At 36.1% G+C, this 19,658-nt stretch overlaps 2 protein-coding genes across 3 annotated transcripts; one reads left to right on the top strand and one right to left on the bottom strand.

Annotated features, from left to right (window-relative positions):
* Positions 1 to 82: 82 nt before the first annotated feature.
* Positions 83 to 11,404, bottom strand: LOC124630235 (dnaJ homolog dnj-5). The gene is made up of 9 exons (XM_047164004.1): positions 9,652 to 11,404; positions 8,867 to 9,033; positions 7,380 to 7,500; positions 3,944 to 4,097; positions 3,352 to 3,476; positions 2,743 to 2,845; positions 2,479 to 2,580; positions 2,094 to 2,203; positions 83 to 2,004 (listed from the first exon to the last, which is right to left on the bottom strand). The coding sequence occupies exons 1-9, from the start codon at positions 11,226 to 11,228 to the stop codon at positions 1,866 to 1,868; spliced, it is 2,598 nt and encodes an 865-aa protein (XP_047019960.1). The 5' UTR covers positions 11,229 to 11,404; the 3' UTR covers positions 83 to 1,865.
* Positions 11,405 to 13,756: 2,352 nt separating this feature from the next.
* On the top strand, positions 13,757 to 18,481 carry LOC124630412 (catalase-like). Of its 2 annotated transcripts, XM_047164311.1 has the most exons (3): positions 13,757 to 13,878; positions 15,749 to 15,946; positions 16,982 to 18,481. In XM_047164311.1, the coding sequence occupies exons 2-3, from the start codon at positions 15,833 to 15,835 to the stop codon at positions 18,425 to 18,427; spliced, it is 1,560 nt and encodes a 519-aa protein (XP_047020267.1). In that variant the 5' UTR covers positions 13,757 to 13,878; positions 15,749 to 15,832; the 3' UTR covers positions 18,428 to 18,481. The 2 variants fall into 2 exon arrangements, with proteins under 2 accessions (XP_047020267.1, XP_047020266.1); XM_047164310.1 differs by lacking the exon at positions 13,757 to 13,878 and having other exon boundaries at positions 15,662 to 15,946.
* The last annotated feature ends 1,177 nt before the right edge of the window (positions 18,482 to 19,658 follow it).

Raw genomic sequence — 19,658 nt, 5'->3', positions numbered from 1 at the left:
AGATGATACAACTAGTTGACCGTTAATCCAAGGTTCTTTTGTGAAGGCCAAGGGTCATAAAGGGTGACAATAAAATCCACAGTACGTTTCCACATCTTTATTGACACATGAAGCGCGAAGGCCTACTCAGTGAACATCAGGGTAGCAATCTCCTCGCCACTAGCCTAACATTTACCGTAATCTCTTATGAGGCAGTGAAACAAGTGAAATACTGCGATCTAAGTTATTGTAAGTCGATACTTTATTTGTGTATTATTTGTGATGTTTTTTGAAACGAAAATTTCGGTCTTCGTGTCTCGTTAAATAGTGACAACTCGTGGGCACTTTGTGTATAATAACAAAAAATACAAATTGTGTGTCAAATATACTGCACGGATCATACATAAGACCCCACAATAAATTGAACATTGGACAGGAAAAGGGACCTTGGGTAACAAAAATAGCAGAAATTACGTTACACAATTTAAATGAGTGGCTTACTGAATGCTATGAAATAATCAAATACTGAAATCTTTTATTATCGACTTACAATAACTTGAAATCTAAAAAAAAAGTTTGCAGAGAACGTCACAAATAATATTATTTTAATAGTACAAAAATTAGTGAGTTATCGATACGAAAAAAAAAACTCAATTTACTGCATTCTCTGCAATCGTGCGTACACAACACGAGCTTTACCTTTATAATAAAGATTATTAATAATAATAACTATTAATAATGTATGAATGCAAACAAATTGTACTATTCGGTGTGATTAGTGATAAGTGGAAAAAAATATTACTTAAATAACGTACATTAAATTTTTTAAAGAGTATTTTCACGCAGTTCCTGCTGCTTTGTCAAATTGAACCTTATATTCATAGCACTAAAACACATAATGTTATGTAGAAAGATGTTTAAATGGAAACTAGTAATAAAATAAAACGTTCAGATATCGATATATTCCTTAAAATATGTATTATTGTTTGTTGAATCAATATGGGAATTTGCATTTGGCAGTTTATTTAGCAGTAGAGACTACATAAAAAGCGATGCGACCTCTCATATTGAAATACTGGCAGCATTATACGTCAAATTAATTTTTAAGTTTCTTTTACATCAAGAAAAAACCTGCGTTTTAGCTCCCTTCTATCTTCAATAGTCGATATAGGCTGCCATCACTACATAATGTAGCCTCAACGGTATTCGAGTATGGATGTAGCAAATAATATAGCAATATCTGAACGCGTCATTGATCTCAAGTAAAATCGTCAAACGTCAATTTATTCATAAAAAATGTTCATGCAATGAAAGAAGACACGAAAACAGATTTATTTCTAATGACTCGAGTTATTTCATTCGACATAGGTCTAACAGAAATCGGCAGGTAAAATGTCAATAGGTAAGCCAATTTTCAACTTGCCGGTTTCTGAATCAGAACCAAGGAAATCTATATAATCGTAACTTCAAAATCTCATGTATCACAAAATCAAGCAAATTAAGAATGATAGAAACTAATGTTAAATAGCAAAGACTTTTAATTTTCTCATTGAAATCGTTAAAGTATCTAACCTAAGTAGGTACGTCAGCGACATCTCATACACATAGTTATTTAACGCTTACACAATCTATCCTTCAAGCGCCATCTTAGCCACACAATATTTTTTTTTATTTAGAAATTATTATATAGAACAGTATTTAGGTTTAATTTGGGTTTTAATTTATATTTCTCTATTTTAAAAGGCAAGTGTTTCACAGTTGGGTACGGCAGGCGTGACCAGCTCATGTCAGGTCAAATGCGTTCGATATTTGAATTGCGCGCGAATTCACGTCCATCTATTTTGACAGCTCGGTTTTTTAATAGTTTTTTTTCGGGGGCGTTTTGTTTATGCTTTAGGTTTTTTGTTGCGTCGCTTTTTAGCGTCCGCGGTGTCGGGGGGCGACTGCTTGGCGCTTGTGGTGTTGGGGGACACGCCGGACTTGCTGTACAGGTTGTTGAGGAACTCCTCCAGGTTGGGATCGTGACTGTAACATGCAAATCATCACATTAAACAAACATATATTTTCAACTAGTTGTCATCTGTCTTAATTTCTACGGTGTTAAGGATAGTTACCCGGTGGAAGGTCTCTGGTTGAGGTCGGAGGCGGCGGCCGCCTTGTTGCCGAGCACGATCCGGTACTGTACCACGTGGCAGTCCGGCCTCAGTTGCTTCAGGTTCTTTTTCTGTTAACATTGCAATAAAAACACGTGATATCAAAATACTGAATATTCATTGGTAATCGGATATTGATTATTGATTGGCATATTGCTAAAATTACTATCAGAATAGTTTTTGTCTTAGAAGGTGTAGCAGAAACAGAACGTTTTGACAACACCAAAAATCAAAATAATATCACCCAGAAGCCCAGAACCACCCAATATAATTTAATTTTTATATGATTTATTTAGTTTACACACAAACAGAAGACATAAAATTAAAAGAAATTTATGTTTGTTACCTGGCAACTGGCCCACTGCGTGATCTGGTAGACGGCGCCGTCCATGCACGCGTAGTACATCACGAGCAGCCCCATCATACTCGACTCGGCCCAGATGTCGCCCTGCACACCACGGAAACAAACGTTACAATAATTTTCATTACAGGAGAGTAAAATGAAGAACACAAAAAATATTTTTTTAGCAGTTTTTTTGTGGATTAATACGACTTACGCCACTACCGCGTCCACAGTTGTGCACTAGGCACATACAGTAGTGCAGCTCACCTCTTTAGCGGAGTGTCGTATCTTGCACTGCACGCAGTAGCGCGCGGCGTAGCACGGCCGCTCCGTCAGCACGCGCTTGTGCCGCCGCCCGCAGTTCGTACATCTACATCAACATATTACAACTTATTAGGAACAAAAACCTGTTAAAATTGTTCATTATAAACACTGGAATATGTTTCAGCTATTTTCAATTCAAGCAGAAATTGACTAATATTTTTTTTAAAGTAGCTTAAGACAGTATTCAGGCTACATCTTAACTGTTACATGGCTAATCACGATTATTATTTTAAATGTATGTCTCTTCCAGACCACGGGACTACCTGCCTGGGCTGCAGGTTGTTCGAAAGAGATACCGCGGCCCTGGTACATAAAAGGCCTACGACCGAACACGACGGTGTTTAGTCAATAAGAGTCTGACACTCCCTCACCGCTGCTAACCCACAGCGGGAGGGGTCATTTGATGATGTTTGACGTCGATAAAAAAAAAGACTACGGGACTATAGAGTCCCGGATTTTTGGGAGGCGAACGCTGCCGCCGAAGCCAACACGCTGAAGCCCTTTTGAGACAAGTTTAATGAAATGATGTATCACTTAGTACGATGGTGTTACCTGATAGTGTTGGCTGCGAACTCCATCTTGTCGTGTAGCTGTGCGAGCAGCTGACTGAGCTCGCTCCACGCCGCCTCCACGTGCCGCGACTCTAGAGCGCGACGCTCGTACGCTTCTCTGCGCTCCTGAGATACGACATTATATTTTATTATTAAAAAAAAAAAAAAAAAAAACTGTTGGCAAGCCGGGATATCGATATTTGTATGCCATGACGAAAAAATGGTACAACGATGGCATATGCTGTGACGAAAACTGGTTCAATGCTGGTTTGTGCCGTGAAAAAAAAAAGACATATTGCTGATGTATGCCGTTTTACTTTCTTTCATTGATCTCTCCGTATTTATTCTAGTGAAGAAATGTTTTTTTTTTACTGTGAGAAACTTTTTTGAACCTATGAAATATGTTGCAGTTAAGCGCTAACAATTTCAGCTCAAACTATTTCAAAGGAAACTGAATCTACCGGCTCGCCGATAAGATCTAAAGCGTGCTGCAGTATCTTGGAGGCCTCCTCGACGACCGGCTGTTAGTACTCATCGCATTAAAGTACCTTCCATCTATACCAACAAACTATGCCAAAGTAAACTGAACCTACCGGCTCGCCGATAAGGTCGAAAGCGTGCTGCAGTATCTTGAACGCCTCCTCAGCGCCCGGCTGCTGGTTCTTGTCGGGATGCACAAGGAACGCTTGTCGTCTGTAGTAACGCTTTATCTCCTCGTCTGTACATGATACGCTCACTCCAAGTATACTGTGAACAAATAGATTTTATTACTATTAGAAAAAAAAGGCTTTTTTTATCCACATAAAAGAGTATTAATAGCCTTCCTTGAGACTTTAAAGCCTTTTTTCTTGCTTAGAGGGGCGGGCGAGATTGTTTAAGAAAGCGATCCCTGTTACATAAAGGGTTTTGTGTTTGAAGGACCATAGATGTTTTTTTTAACGACGTCAAGAATCATCAAATGAACCCTCCCGCTGTGGGTTAGCAGCGGTGAGGGAGTGTCAGACTCTTACTGACTAAAAACCGTCGTGTTCCGTCCTTGGGCCTTTTATGTACCAGGGCCGCGGTAACTCTTTCGAACAATCTCACAGCCCCGGCAGGTCTTGGCTCTGCTGGGCCCCAACAAAGATAGGTCATCTAAAAATCTTTGCGCTCCACAGCAAAATTTCCCAGTCATAAAATACGGGCTGTATTTGAACCTGTCTATATTTCCCTAAGATGACTATTTGAATTACAAGATACCTATTACAATCATAACCACATTAACAATAAAGTTAAGATTACACACACAAACAGATAAGCATATACAAATATAGTAACGCCCATTTATCCCTATATAATATAGCATGCGTTACACAAATAGCTGATAATGTACAATGGCCACGTTATGTCACGCCCATATTGGCGCAACAAGGACAGCACGGTTCGACGCCCTTATAGATAATGTTGGTTCATGATTGTGGTAAAAAGAATCAGTTTCTTTTAGTAAATACGTCTATTAGTAAATCGGCATCGGCTTAGCTTAGTCTGATGCCCATTTTCATCAACAAATACCTAAATTTAGGGATCCCCTAAGAGCATTTAGGGAACACTTAATACGAATTTCGTTTTCACCAAAGTTTAAGTGTCCCTTATCACCTTTAAGTATTGGGGGAGCCCTTATTCAAGTGACACTTAGTTAGGTAAACCTTAAGAGATTGTCGGTAAAAACGGGCAGTTCAGTGGTTTAGACGCGAAAGACAGACAGACAGAGTTACTTTCGCATTTATAATATTAGTAGGGATGTATTAAATTGGGAGAGCTCTGTAATATCCGGTATAAAGAGCCCTTTCTCTCTTCAATATAGTCTCTAAATCAGTCATAGTATTTTCATATAACAACCACTTCAAGATTCAGACGGCGTAAACGAAAAAAGCTTAAAAGTTTACAATCTCAAAATGGTATGAATGACTTGCAGTTTTTTATCAAGGCGAGGTCAGTAGCTTTTGTTGACCCAAGCTAAATATGGATATGATATGGTTGCCATTACGCATCAAAGGACGTGCTTACATAGGACCAACGTTCTCTTGAAGCAAGATAATGTTTAGCTGACCTCTGAATTTTGTGGACTACTTTATCCAAATGCTTTATTAGTCTTTTGGTACAAAGAAGAGTATGGGCTTCCAAGATGAAGTTTGTGGGAAAATCTATGTGGACGGGGTGTCACGGTATGAGCATACAATGTGAAAGAATGTTGAACATGTGTAATTGTCTGAGTGAAAGACGATATAGCTAGGAGGATAAATGAACTGTAATGTTGACCTCAGACGGAAAATATGGTAAAAAAACTTCTTGGGAAGTAATCTATAGCTATAGAGAAAAAAAAAATTCTTGTTTGTATCCTAAAGGCTTCGAAATTACTGAACCAATTTGAAAAATTCGTTCTCTGTTGGGAAGCTGTTCTGTCTCACTATATTTTATCGGAGTACGTGAAGTACGTTTCAGAAGTAGCTTTAACTTCAAAGGAAAAAAAAATAAGTCACTTCAATTCAAGTGAGGAATGTATTCTTCTAATGTACAAATGGTATAAAAGAGGTGTGTACCACAAAGGTCTGGTACTTTATCTCAACAGTATAATTGCCTTGTTGTTTCCAAAGAGTTCGTATTGTCAAGCTTATGACACAATTAGATTACACCTCACATGATAACAATGACGGTATAATTAAGTTATTCATGTTTGTACAGTAATCAATGTGGGAGGAATAAACAAGATAGATGCTTATACTTGTTCTACCTATAACTTCTTTACATGATGAAATTGCCAATACGCCTTGAAAGTATGGTAATCAATGCCATGATAGGCTTATGTCCAAAAATGGTATAGTATAGACCAGTGGTTCTTAACCGGTGGTCCGCGGACCACTTGTGGTCCCTGGAGACATTCCAAGTGGTCCGCGAAGCTTTGCTTCGCGTCGTTGCTATACGTTATCTAACTTTATTTTTACCGACTTCTCTATGTGAGCAGGGTTTTTCGCATGGACGTATATAAGTTAAGTTTCGGGGTCCGAACCACCCGCCCATCCCATTCATATCCATCTTACTTGTCCAACAGAAAAAAATGTATGTTTGGGCTAAATTTTACGTAATTTTAATTTTGAGTCTTAAAAAAAAATTCACGCTCGCTCGCGTATTCTGAAGCTATATGTGCTTCTTCTTGCATTTGTCAACAAACAAAAAGTTAAGTACGTTTGGGCTACATTTTACGTAATGATTATTTAAGTCTGAAAAAAATTCGCGCTCCCTTCGCTCGCGCATTTGAAAACTACAGAAGCGTGTGTTTGTCTTTCTTTACATTTGCTTACCTACAAAAGAATAGAGAAGAATTCTGAAGATAGTAAAGAGAATGCAGTCACAAAAATCTCATTAAAATAAATTCTGTAACTTTTAGTTTTTTTGCTCAATAATAAAGAAATGAGTGCTAATTATAAAGTGTGCTTGTATTCTTTATCAAAGAACCCTCAATTTAGGTAAACCAATGAGGTGGTCCGCGGCATGATAAACTTTTGGTGAAGTGGTCCCTCATGACAAAAAGGTTAAGAACCACTGGTATAGACCATCTCGCCATATTAGGTAAAGTTAAAGTGAAGATTGTATGCATACATGTCACAACTCTAGCTAAAAGTATTTTGTACCCTTATTGTTAATGTGAAAATGATTTATTTGTATCCTATGATTTCACGGTAGAACTGATGAGATGAAGTTACTGATACAGATGTTTTGGAGCTACGAAGGACTCTGGCCATGGGCCGCGTGATCATCGAAAGAATTATTGAGGCCCTGGTACACAAGGAGCTTCAAAAGATAGCAGAGGTGGGTTCTAATAAAAGTCTGACACTTCCTCCCACAGAGGGTTTAAAAAAACGGATGTTTAAAGAACGAGGGTTTAAAGAAACTAAAATTTAGTCCATATTTACAGGCTTCTTTTAACTATCACTCTTTTGAGGCTTGTCATTTCGCGAAAACACTGCGTATTGTATTCATTTAAAAACATACCTATATGGATCTTTCCCTTTACAAGCGAGCAGCCTCTTCATAGCTTCCTCGCCGGTAGCCGGCAGTGGTATATTCGCGTTCAGCTTCGTCGAATCGTTGCCATTATCCGCTTCTATTTCAGCTGTAATCAAAGGAATTACATTAAACATACAAAAATTAAGTATATTACAAAAATTTAAGAAAATAATCCGATCCGATTTGAAAAAAACTGTACCTACTAGGTACTAGGTAGCCCATTTATATAGTAGGTTTCAGGCTTATAGGGTACTTTACTTTTTATCTAGGTGGGCGAAGTCGTTCCCTTTGGACAAGGGTGAAACTGCAGGAAAGAACTTGTTAAGATTATTATATGCTAAATAACACCATTACCATTTAATCAGGTGTGCAGTATTGTTTATTCTATACATATAAGCTTACCAAACATAAGTTATGCATGATTAGCTGTAACATCTGTTGGTAAACCATAAATAAATAAATTACAAATCTAACATGATTTAGATAAAATACCACCCCTTGAGATGGAATACACCGAGAAAAACAGTTAGTATGCAAATATAATTTGTATTTCACTGAATAAAACTTTCTAGTAAATGTAGTGTCAAGCCTTAGAAAGTTATGATAATATTATTGTATGTGTATGCTAATTGCAACTAAGTAAAACGGTTTATATAGTGCGTGACTACTATAAAATTATATTGTAACTGTATTATGTTTCTTTCACTGTATGGAATTCCCCTCAATCTTATAAAGAAGCCTAGATATAAATATATCTATTTACTATTGTACGGTAGACTGCACGTCAGTGGTAACTGTCATGCACCTTAACCCCATAGTAATAAGTACGATTTTCCTATAAAACTGTTACCACTGACCTGAAGTTGACTGTACATTGTATTGGTATTTACAGATGTTTTTGTTTCAGTTATTTTCTATTGCAGCCTGTTTAATATTCAACCATTTTCGGAAAGTAAAAACTTTGGAATACAATAATACATACATTCTCAATATTCCAGATTTGGCCAAAACCAGGAATTATTCTTGTTTCAATACTGAAGAAATTTTGCCGCATTACAAATACGAATATAGATAACTGCTTTGATTTTTTCAAAATCCAATAGTCATTAGTGTGTCTGGCATAAATATACTAGTTTAAAAATTATGTTTCACAGAAAACTTGTTTGGCAAGTTTTGTTTAGGAATTTAAATATTGAAGAATAATTTATATCTCTACAAGACTATTTTATGTTTTTAGGGTACTTTTGGATTTCAAAGTATGTGGGGCACTCATTCCAGGCGTCAATTACCTTACTTCAGAGAAACAAAGTTATTTGATAGGAACTGATCTTTAGGAGCTATATATCATCTATTAGTTTGATTACTTAATTTAATATTACTTATACATAACTAAAGTCAAAATTAGCAAACCAAACAACGTATGGGTCTGTAATCTGCAGATAAATTACTTATTAAATTTAAAACAAACATACCTTTTTTAAACCACTTAAGTTTCCTCCAGAAGCCGAACCTGGTGTGCCCAAACTTCCTATCGATGTACAACATGTACTTGTTGTCACGGAGCTTGCCGACCCAGTCCTTAGTGCTGCGCCAGACCGCTTGAGAACTCACATATGTTTGTGTGAACACTGACGTGCATCTGGGAAGGGCTATATGTATAAATAGGTGCGATATGTATGATGGAATTTATAAGATAGAAGAATGTAGCATGGAATGAACATTTTGCTAAGTTTTTGTAAAGAATATTATTACATAAATTGCTGTACAATATTGTTTTTTGAAATCAGATTTCAATAGTCATCAAATAGTCCAATGCTTTATGAAGGTAGGCAGAAGGGGTATTTTCATGATCAAAATTAGGTGATCAGAAATCTATTGCAAAATAATATTGCAAGATTACTCAATAAATGTATTTTTTTTTATTTATTATTAGTCAATGTATCTACATTGACTAATTATTGTGCAATATAAGAAATGGGCCTGAGCCTAAATATGATTTTTGAATATTGGCCATGCATTAAGAGTATGATACTAATAATATCAAAGAATGAACAGTTTTAGTAATAAAAATCTTTTATCCTTTACATTTTCCTCCAATGACTTGTCTACCTAAGGAAGCAAACAGGTTTAACACAAATATTATCATAGGTGATTTTGGCTTACTGAATGATAACAAATTAACTATAAATACTGTTAAGACTTCTTAATTAAGTTTATAGGTGATGTCAGTAAATAAATATGAGTAAATAAAACTTACAAGTCAAACGACAAATGAAAACTCATGCGGCATATATCCGAGAGCAGATACATGAACCACACAAGTGCCTTCCACGTCGCTCCACCCCAGTGCTCCAAATAGTTCTGAGCTAACCCCAAGTAGCCCGGCTTGTTCCTTCTAAATTTGCACAGATTCTTCTTCTTATCCTGCACAGGTTTAGGAACTTTGTGATAATTACGTCCATCCTTCTTCTTTTTGGCCTTTGCGTTATCACTCTGCCCCTCCTGAATGACAAACGGTGACTGATCATCTTCCTCATCCAGCTTAAACTCATCCTCTGTAGCAGCACTCTTGTCTGAAATCTTTGATTTATTGTCCAACTTCTTCTCCTTTTTAGATGGTTTCTCTGGATTCTCAATGAAGACAAACTGGCTTTCATTGTCATGTGTGTAGCTAGACTCTTCCTCATTGGTTATATCATCCAGAGATGACCATTTACGAGAGATGTTGTTACGTTTGTTCTTGGACTTCTTATTGGGTTTCTGACGCTTCTCATTGTCATCAGTATTGATGTCACCAGACTCACTGCCTGAAGATATTGTGTTTGTGTTTTGTTTCTTCTCACTTTTATGTTTATTGTCATCCTGTTTGATGTTGGTAGGTTTCTCTGGCTTAGAATTGGCTTTGTTATTCATTGGCTTAGTTTCAATGTTCTGTGGTCTGACTTTACGGGTTGTTTCAGACTGAGGAGTATTCTTAGTGTTCTTGGCCAGTACATCAGAGTATGTGGGCCGCATTGGCTTCACTTCAGCCACTATGCGTTTCTTGTTACTTGTATCAGCAAGAGGGCTGTTCTCATTTCTTTTTGGTGAGTTTTCAACCTTAATAGGTTGAGTTTTAGGGGGTTCAATAACAGGGTTATTAGCCAGAAGATTCAAATTGGAAGCATCTGGATGATTCAGAGGATAGTTCTGTCCAAAAGGGGAATATGTACCAGTTGAATTAGGTTCTAAATTCCCTAGTAGATCCTTTAAGAAATTAGATGTGGGGGACTGGTTATTCACATTTTCAGGATAAGTTGTCTGATTGACATTAGTTGATGGTATGTGAACATTGTTGTTGTTCATAGAGAAGTCCTGGTTGAGTGTGAACAGATGCGACGGCTGGGGCATCTGCAGGGGTATGTCGCGCACGCCCTGGTTGTGATTGAACAGTTCATACTGACCCGACATCGGGAAGATCAGTTGCTGGTTGTTCTCGTCGTAATAAACACGTACTAACTGGCCGTTGCTCAGCTTGAGCATAGCGTTGCCGTAATTCTGGTTGGCGCGAGGAACATTAGGCATGTTGTTGAAAGGTATCTTCTCGTCTTTATTGGCAGCGGTATCGCCTGTCTGCACGTTGTAAGCGTGTTTGTTCAAATAAACATCGTTACCGAAACTCGGATTGACGTAAATACTATTATCGTTCATGACACTCGGGTTTGGCGAGATCTGCGGCGGTTTTCTCTCATTCAGAGCACCAGGTGCACAGTTTTCAGCGGTTTCCGCATGATAGTTCCATGTATTGTGCTTCATATCGTTGTATATCGGATCATCCTTTGGCGACCTTGCCATTTTTGGTTACTTTTCAATGAACACAATTAACATGAACACTATTTTAGTGCACTCAAAACTGCGATATATAACTCAAGGATTTAACATTTTAATATTTTATAGATAAAATTGGAGAATATGTTGTTAAAACGTGGATTATAATTTTATTGACGATTTGACGCTTTTCGCATTTTTAAGCACAGACTATAAATTTTTTATTTGACATTTACCATGGGCTTGTATTCTCGTGATGCTGACTGACAGCTAATGCAGGTAAAAATAAGGAAAGTTTCTTACTGAAAGTGTGTAGCAAAGTTTGATATTTTATATTTGAGAAAATGAGTGGATAAAATTAGCATTTTTTTATGTGGAGACAAAAATGATGACCGCGCTACTACTTACTGAGGTTTGAACTGCTATTAAATAGATGGCGTTAAAAACAATTTACCGATGGATTCTATTCCTACATTTTAATTCCTACTCTATGCTCTAGAGGGAGCTGTTTTTGTTAAGAATAATAGTTATCAATGACATAAAAAAGTTTACCTGAAAAATATTATAACTTTATTAATGTGAGTATTTATGTTTCCTATACATTTTAAAATAGCTCGATAACAAAGCTGTGCTGGATTAAAGGTGCGATATGTTATTTTATGAACGCAACCCACGACGATGCCTCTAACGGGGATTCCCGAGTCTAATTCCTTTTCTTTCCTCCCTTTATTTAAACCTTCGCTCACTATGTAATAACCTACCTTATATTGTGGGCTACCCCTATGTTTTTCCTTATAATTATGTACTTCATATTTACCTAATCAATCCACTTATGTACTACACTTATCTACTATCCTACGTAGGTACTTTTCTTATATCTACCTATGTATAACCCCCTACTAACTTTTGCCGCATAAAATTGATACGTTGTTTTGTTTCTGTAAGTACATGTCAAATTTCAGATATCCAACGTGGTTTCTTTTGTCATCTGGTAGAACGAATCATGGTCGCTTGGGCTTAGAAGTCTTCTTATTCTTCCTCCTACCCTGTTCCCAATTTTATTTGAGGTCGCTGCAATATGTCTTCCGCTTCCATTTTTTTTTTCTATCACTCGTCATACTGACACTCACTCCCTATTCATGTCAAATCTTCAGGCAATCCATACATCTTTTCTGAGGTCTTCCTCTTCCTCTCCATCCATCTACATTCATACTTAGCACACACTTTGTGGCAACCTTCTACTTTTCATCTTTTCTGTAACTGGCGCTACAGTAGGTACCTATATTAGTATAAACCTAATATAAAACCTAATTGATTTATTCGGCCGTGGCGGTGTGGTCCACTTTTTATTAAATTACCTTAACAAACCTTGAAGGAGATACCTACCTATATCCAATTTAGTGATTTCGTGGTAAATTAAGTCCAAGATAAAATCTTAAGTTTTATGATAAATATATTCGTCATACACCTTGAGATTACTTCACATTGAAAAGGGTTAACTTTTTCCTTAAAAGTTTCAGTTGAGAGTTGATTTCCACTGATCTAAAACATAAACGACTCACGAAGGGATAAAAAAGGTTTTAGTCAGTCCCAGCCTTAAACTTTTTTCCGCTCCACTTACATCCGTAAGAGTCATTCTCACACTAACTTATTTCCCATGCAAATAGTCGCTCGTCATAAAAAAATAGAAGCTAAGTTGACAATGAAATTACCTTGATCTGCTATCAACATTAACTTGAACTTTACCATTACCGAAAACCACCAAAAACAGTAGGCCGAATGAACTACTTACATTGCGTTTTTGCGTCCTCAACCGCCCAATATGAAAGCGCTACAGTTTGTCATTGAAGTTTCATAATTACTTAGAATGGAAATTGCATATTCTAATGTTGCATGTTAGGTGAATATCTGCGGTAAAAAGTATAGTAACCTTCAAGTACCTAAGTTATTTAGAAAATAGGAATTACTTTAGTCTCGTTTCTTTAGTCGGGGTCGGGAACAATAAAATTGGAAGGATGAGAGCGGATACACTACTAAAAAAACTTCATTAGTAAGTAAATAGGATAAAGGAATCAAATAGATTTAAAAATATTAATACATTGAGAATAAGAATATTTTATTTAAAAAAGCCTAGCTACGTAAGTACCTATAGCTAAACGTACACGAGCGTATCCTAGATACGGTAGAATAAAACAATAAATAAAAAATCTACAATAGTGTATCCAGCGTAACAATGGTCGTTATCTCATACCTAGAATAAAGACAAAAAATAGGTGTAATATTTAGTTAATAACAAATGAACATCCAATGACAATACTCTTCGTAACTCTTAAGAACGTTCCAAGTTTAAACGGCAATGGAAGTAAAACTGCAGTAACTTGACAATTCTGAATTAGACCAATTTTATTACACCTGTTAGGCCAGAGTATTGAATAATTGAGCTGCATAGCATAAGAAAACGATGATTGCACCACTGTTTATTTCATAATCACTAGACTGTGACGGAGGTCGCAAGAAAAGTTCGCGTTTTGCCGCCATCAACTTCAATATGGTTCTTAGCTGTGTCCGTAGGAAGTCGTCGATTAGTTTTTGAATTTGGAAGGATACTTTTCATTTTAAATTTATTTTTTTTATTAATCAAAAAGTGTTGGGCGTGAAGTACAAAAATACAAAATAGGTATGTGATCTAAATAATTTTGGTGAAATTTATTTAAAAGTGTCGTGTTTGTGTTTTTCGTTAATAGGGGAAATTGGAACATTTTTTATATATAATTATAGTATTTTAGGGCTGGTAATTAGCAGATTTATTTATTTCTAAACGATATAATGGGCTAGAAATCATAATGCTTATTGAATTCGATAATCATAGAAACATCTTTAAATTAGGTAATTAATACAGGCAGGCCTACCTATGCGTAAGCGCCTACCAATTTTTTTGCTATCTAGGCTTCTGCCGGTAAATGGAAGGCGTAGGCTTTAAGTTAATTGTTGCTATTCTGTTGAATCTTAAACTGAATCATTAGGAGGAGTAAGCTTTTCACTCAAGGTAATAGGTAACGTTGGCATCTATCTAGAAATTAGTGCCTACCTACTAACTCATCATTGTCTCCCTAATAACCGGCGCTGTTGGAAATAAAGGGAGGCGTTATGTTTAGCGGCCGTCTGAATCATGATGACCACATCGACGAAACCGGATTGTCATCAAAAAATCCGTTTTTCGAAACGAGAATAAGCAAATAAAGACCTATTCTGTTCTAAATATCCCTTTCATAGTAGTTCCGTTTGGTATGTTTTTTATGAAGATATTGGCAAGTGTTTTATGACAACTTCCTTTTTTCACACGAAAGTTTCAGTGCCAGATAGGGGATAATATGCACGGAAAATGCCAAAAAGCAAGCACTGTATTCCTGAATACTGCTTAGGGCCTTTCCCTTCTTTGAAAGAACTCAAGAGAGCTCTTAAAATTTTATTTAACCTGTTGTATGCTGGAGCGTAGATATCCGCGAGACACAATTGATATTCCATTGTTCTATAATTAGCGACTTTATATTTCCTTAAATATTTTTGCAACTGACTGAGAAAGTTAAAAGTCATTACACTTTTTTATATTTCTATTTTTATGTATGCAGTGCTAATTCATAAGTAGGTACATACTTACCTACCTACTATCTAGGCTTCTTTTAACGTAGTGAATTGAAACTGAAAAAAAAGTTTAATTTTATGTGCTGCTTCTCTTTGTGCTGAGGAATTCAATTCGCATACCTTTTTCAATTTCTAATCATCAATCATTTTTTAACAAGATAATTGGGTATACATTTTATAGTTTAACATACACATACACTGAAAATTAGTTTAACATAATTTATTAGACTACTTAGTAAGAATTCAACCTCAAACATCAATTAATTACCTATTTAGATTCGCTTATTTGATACCACCGGTAATTGAGTAGATTATAAAAAAAAACTAATGCTTTTTAAATATAAACTTGTAGGCAAAATAGATTAGGGGGGCCCGATTCTGCTAAGTTAATAATGTCAAAATTGAATAGAAATTGAATCGCAATAGCAACCTTAGCGGGCATTCTGCTATTAATATAAGACCAATCGTATTCCAATGACATTCGATTGGTCTGCCTTTTGGTCTTACGGTAGTTTGCTCTAAAATCATATTGCAATCGTAAATAATTTGCAGACAATATGATTCATTTTTGAATCACAGAAACGGATGAAAACGTTTATTTAAAAGAAAAAATAGCGGAATGCCACATACGCTTCTATCGTAGGTAATTGAGTCGTGATTGGATCTCAGTCGGATGTGAATCGTATGTCGCTTAAGTAAAATTAGTAGAATCGCGCCTCAATTAATATTCCAAACTGCATACATAACTTGTAAATAGTTCGATTTTTTTAATGCATTTTTTTTTCTAGAAATGAAATTCTATAAGTACCTTTTTTTGACACGTGACATTTTAATTAATCGTGGAATGTGGGTTAGGTACCTAGCCATTATACGCAATTTTAAAAATAAAACCTTTTTCTTTTCAGGCTATCTCTAATGGAATAATTACTATGTCAACACACGACTAAGGACATTTGAAGTAATTAATTGACGTAGAATAAAGAAACAAAATGATTAGAAAAATGTTTCGATTGGTGGTTTTGGTGACAATTGCAGTAGTGACAGCCAAAGTGCAAGATGATCCGGCGGCAAACCAAATCCTTAATTTTAAAGAAAAAACTAAGGTGAGTTTTTATACCTGGCAATACTAATATTACGGAACTGTTTATTTGCTTAAAGGAATAATCTGCACTAATGTCAACCCCTACTGGTTCAATAAAAAAAATAAAAAACTATTAGATTGTTAATTTATCATCGCTATTTTTTATCCGGGTGCGCAGGAAAACCGCTGGCAACTACCTTGACTTTTTATAAGAACTTGGAAGAGGTCTTTAAAAATAAAAATACTTTGACTTTGATAACATTACCTAATGTCATTAGACATCTTTCTTAGGGAATGTGAGACTGAATTTATAAATTGCTCGAATAGCTCAATTCAAAAATGTTTAATTAATTTGGCATGTAACTTTTAATTTATGTTAAGGATGCTCGTGTACCGCTTATTCTGAGGTATTTTCGGCCGTGGGTACCTACACTTGCATTCTTAATTATATAGGATATATTTTACATAGATACCTATTCACGATCATAATGGATATTCTATGGATCCCAAGGATCCTTTTTCACAGGAAATTCAAAATTCATAGAGGTTGACTTCTTTTCACAATTCTAATTTCTGTGTAATTTCAATGTTGTAAAGACATTAGTGTTAATCATCATCTCCCAAGCCTCTCCCCATATACGTTCGGTTGGCTTCCAATCTAACCGGATGTAGCTGAGTTCCAGTAATTAATTGTAGTGTTGTTTAATTTTTTATTGTTGAAGTCGTTAAAAATATAATCATATGATTATTAATTAGTTAATACCTACGCCGGAAATGGTAAAATAATTGGTATAGATATCGAATGCATTTGCGTTGATTTGCATTTCAACGCAAGACAATTAAAAAATATGATAGCAGTCAATTAACCAAAAAACTCGATTAAACTTTTCATATTAATTAACGTTTTCTTGCAAAAAAGGTGTTATTTTTTTAATGGATGTTCTTCGATATCAAATACCTATATGATAAAACTAATTAGTGTATAAAACTGTCAAATTCTGTGCCACATTATTCATAGCAACTTGCAATGAGTATTGATGTTTGTCGTCTATTCCAGGGTCCTATTGCCATAATGACAACAGCTGCAGGTGCACCCATAGAATATAAAGAAGCTACAGTCACTCTGAACGAGAGGCTGATATTCAATGAATACTTCATGGACGCTATGACACACTTGGTCCGAGAAAGGATTCCTGAACGATTAGTGCACGCCAAGGCGGGAGGTGCCTTCGGTTACTTCGAACTCACCCATGACATTTCTGATATCTGCAAAGCGAAATTATTCAGTAAAGTTGGACAACGTACTCCCATAGCAGCTAGATTCTCACCTGTCGTCGTTGAACGAGGTGGTATCGACACATCCAGAGATGCTCGAGGCTTCGCCCTCAAATTCTACACTGAGGATGGAAACTTCGACATAGTCGGCTTCAACACCCCTATGTATGTCTACAAAGATCCTCTCCTTTTCCCCACTTTCGTAAGAGCGCAAAAAAGGAACCCAGCAACGAATGTGCTTGATCCAAACATGCTTTGGGACTTCCTAACTCTACAGCCGGAAAGTTTGCACATGTTTTTACTAGTGTTCGGGGATAGAGGCGTTCCTGATGGTTATCGTCATATGCCAGGTTTTGGTATTCACACTTACCAAGTTGTAAATGAACATGGAGAAAGCCACTTCATTAGATTCCATTTCAGGCCCGATGCTGGCATTAAGAATCTGCGTTCCAAAGAAGCTATGAGGCTTGCAGCCTTTGACCCAGATTATGCAACCAGGGATTTGTACAGAGCAATAGGCAATGGAGATTTCCCGAGCTGGACTGCAAGTATTCAGGTTCTTACTGAGAGTGACGTGAAGAATGCTGGATTTGATGTCTTTGACGTAACTAGAGTGCTTCCTATCAAGAAGTATCCATTAAGACCCTTCGGTCGATTTGTTTTGAACAAGAATGCCGTCAATTATTTCGCTGAAATTGAACAGTTGGCTTTCAGTCCAGCTAATCTTGTGCCAGGCATCCTTGGAGGGCCAGATAAGGTGTTCGAAGCTCGACGGTTAGCCTACAGAGATGCTCAGTATCATCGTTTGGGAGCTAACTTTTTCAATATACCTGTGAACTGTCCTATTCAACACAAGGCTTTCCCATATAATCGTGATGGTCCACCTCCCGTTAAAGACAACCAGAGAGACATACCAAACTATTATCCTAACTCATTTAATGGTCCCGTTCCTTATAAAGAAGCAGATAAGGTGGAATTGATTGAGGTTTACCAGGATCAGCCAGACAACTACGAACAAGCTCGTGACTTGTACGAGAATGAGATGACTCCGGATGAAAGGAAGAGATTGATTGAAAACATTTTGTACAGTTTGGGCCCAGCGACTAAGTTCTTGCAAGACCGTGCCGTTAAAATGTTTGGAAGAATACATTCGGACTTGAGTGAGAGATTATGGCAAGGCTTGCAGGCGAATAGAACTAAATCTCCATATGACTGGGACGACCTATGAAGACTAGGTTGTTGTTAATCTTTAAGCTATTTACTTCTCAATTTCTATTTATAGTGTGGTTTGTTTTTTATATTTTTTATTGATAATCACGTTACGATTTTATATTAATTAAATAAGTGCAATGTGTGTACATTTAGGAATGTCTTTAATTTAACTCTTTCGAATAAATACCTGCTTTCATTATTAAAATAAAACAATTGCCGTTTTTGGAAAACATGCTTATAACTGAATGTTATGATAATTCTGAAATATTTTCAATGCAGATATAATTAGATCGAAAACCTATCTAACACTATCTTTATTTTAAAAACAATGATTACCAAGGATTTTAGCTGCAGTAAAATAAAACACCTAATGTACCTACAAGCATAATTTAAAATGGTGAAACGACAGAGTATCCGCACACTGCAGACTTTTAGTTCGTATAATTGTATTTTTTAGAGTCCTTTCACTGTTGAATGGTGCTATGGTGCTTGTTGAACCAGTACGGAGATATATGGGCTCGGAGTGCGCACATTGAAACAGACAAGGCATTTTAGTAGATATGATTCAATACATGTTTCTTCATACAAAATTACATAATTAGTCTTAAAAATTATGTAAATCAATTTATGATTAGCTGAGCATAGAATACCTATTCCGTGTTGATTTGAAATTGTTGACCGTGACCACTAATTTTAAGTATTCTAAGACAAAGATGTTTAATATTCTTAGATCATAGATACTATTGTTGCATTTTTGTCGGGAAATATCTGCAGCTTGGTAATTGCAGTTTTTTTAAATTAATTATAATAATATTTCTGAATCGCTTGGAGGAATTGAATGTGATGGTCAAGTCATTATTATAATTAGGTATTCAAGAAAAATCAAATCTGCACATTAGATAATATTTTTCAAGTTCAGTTTAATTACTTTATTCAGTTTGAATATAATCGTTAGACAATTGCATTTCTTCATTTAGGTTATTAATACAACTATTTTTAGATACGTTTTCGTTGTATGTATTCGTTTATCAAATTTAGACGAATTTTAAGAAGTCACCGTTGTGTAATTAACACAATTAAGAACATACCTACTGCTGATTTCTTTCAAGGTCCAATTGGTGCGTAGTGAAATGACATTAATTTTATTACAAGCTTTTATTTAATAAAATTTTAAGGCACTTGCCCTCAACAGCTGAAATTTTGCATATACAGTCATGGTCAACTAATTAAAGACACCCCCCGACTCG

The sequence above is a fragment of the Helicoverpa zea genome, chromosome 5 (genome assembly GCF_022581195.2).
Source record: "Helicoverpa zea isolate HzStark_Cry1AcR chromosome 5, ilHelZeax1.1, whole genome shotgun sequence".
Classification (NCBI taxonomy): Eukaryota; Metazoa; Arthropoda; class Insecta; order Lepidoptera; family Noctuidae; genus Helicoverpa; species Helicoverpa zea.
This window is presented reverse-complemented; position numbering and strand designations above follow the sequence as displayed.

What these genes read in the sequence shown, in the direction of transcription:
- LOC124630235 (XM_047164004.1), bottom strand. Translation starts at nt 11,228, where the DNA reads ATGGCAAGGTCGCCAAAGGATGATCCGATATACAACGATATGAAGCAC. An exon ending in TCGACCTTATCGGCGAGCCG is followed by an intron (nt 3,477 to 3,943) that starts GTAGGTTCAGTT and finishes GTCGTATCTCAG; the next exon opens with GAGCGCAGAGAAGCGTACGA. An exon ending in CGCAGTGGGCCAGTTGCCAG is followed by an intron (nt 2,204 to 2,478) that starts GTAACAAACATA and finishes CAATGTTAACAG; the next exon opens with AAAAAGAACCTGAAGCAACT.
- LOC124630412 (XM_047164311.1), top strand. Translation starts at nt 15,833, where the DNA reads ATGATTAGAAAAATGTTTCGATTGGTGGTTTTGGTGACAATTGCAGTA. An exon ending in ATTTTAAAGAAAAAACTAAG is followed by an intron (nt 15,947 to 16,981) that starts GTGAGTTTTTAT and finishes CGTCTATTCCAG; the next exon opens with GGTCCTATTGCCATAATGAC.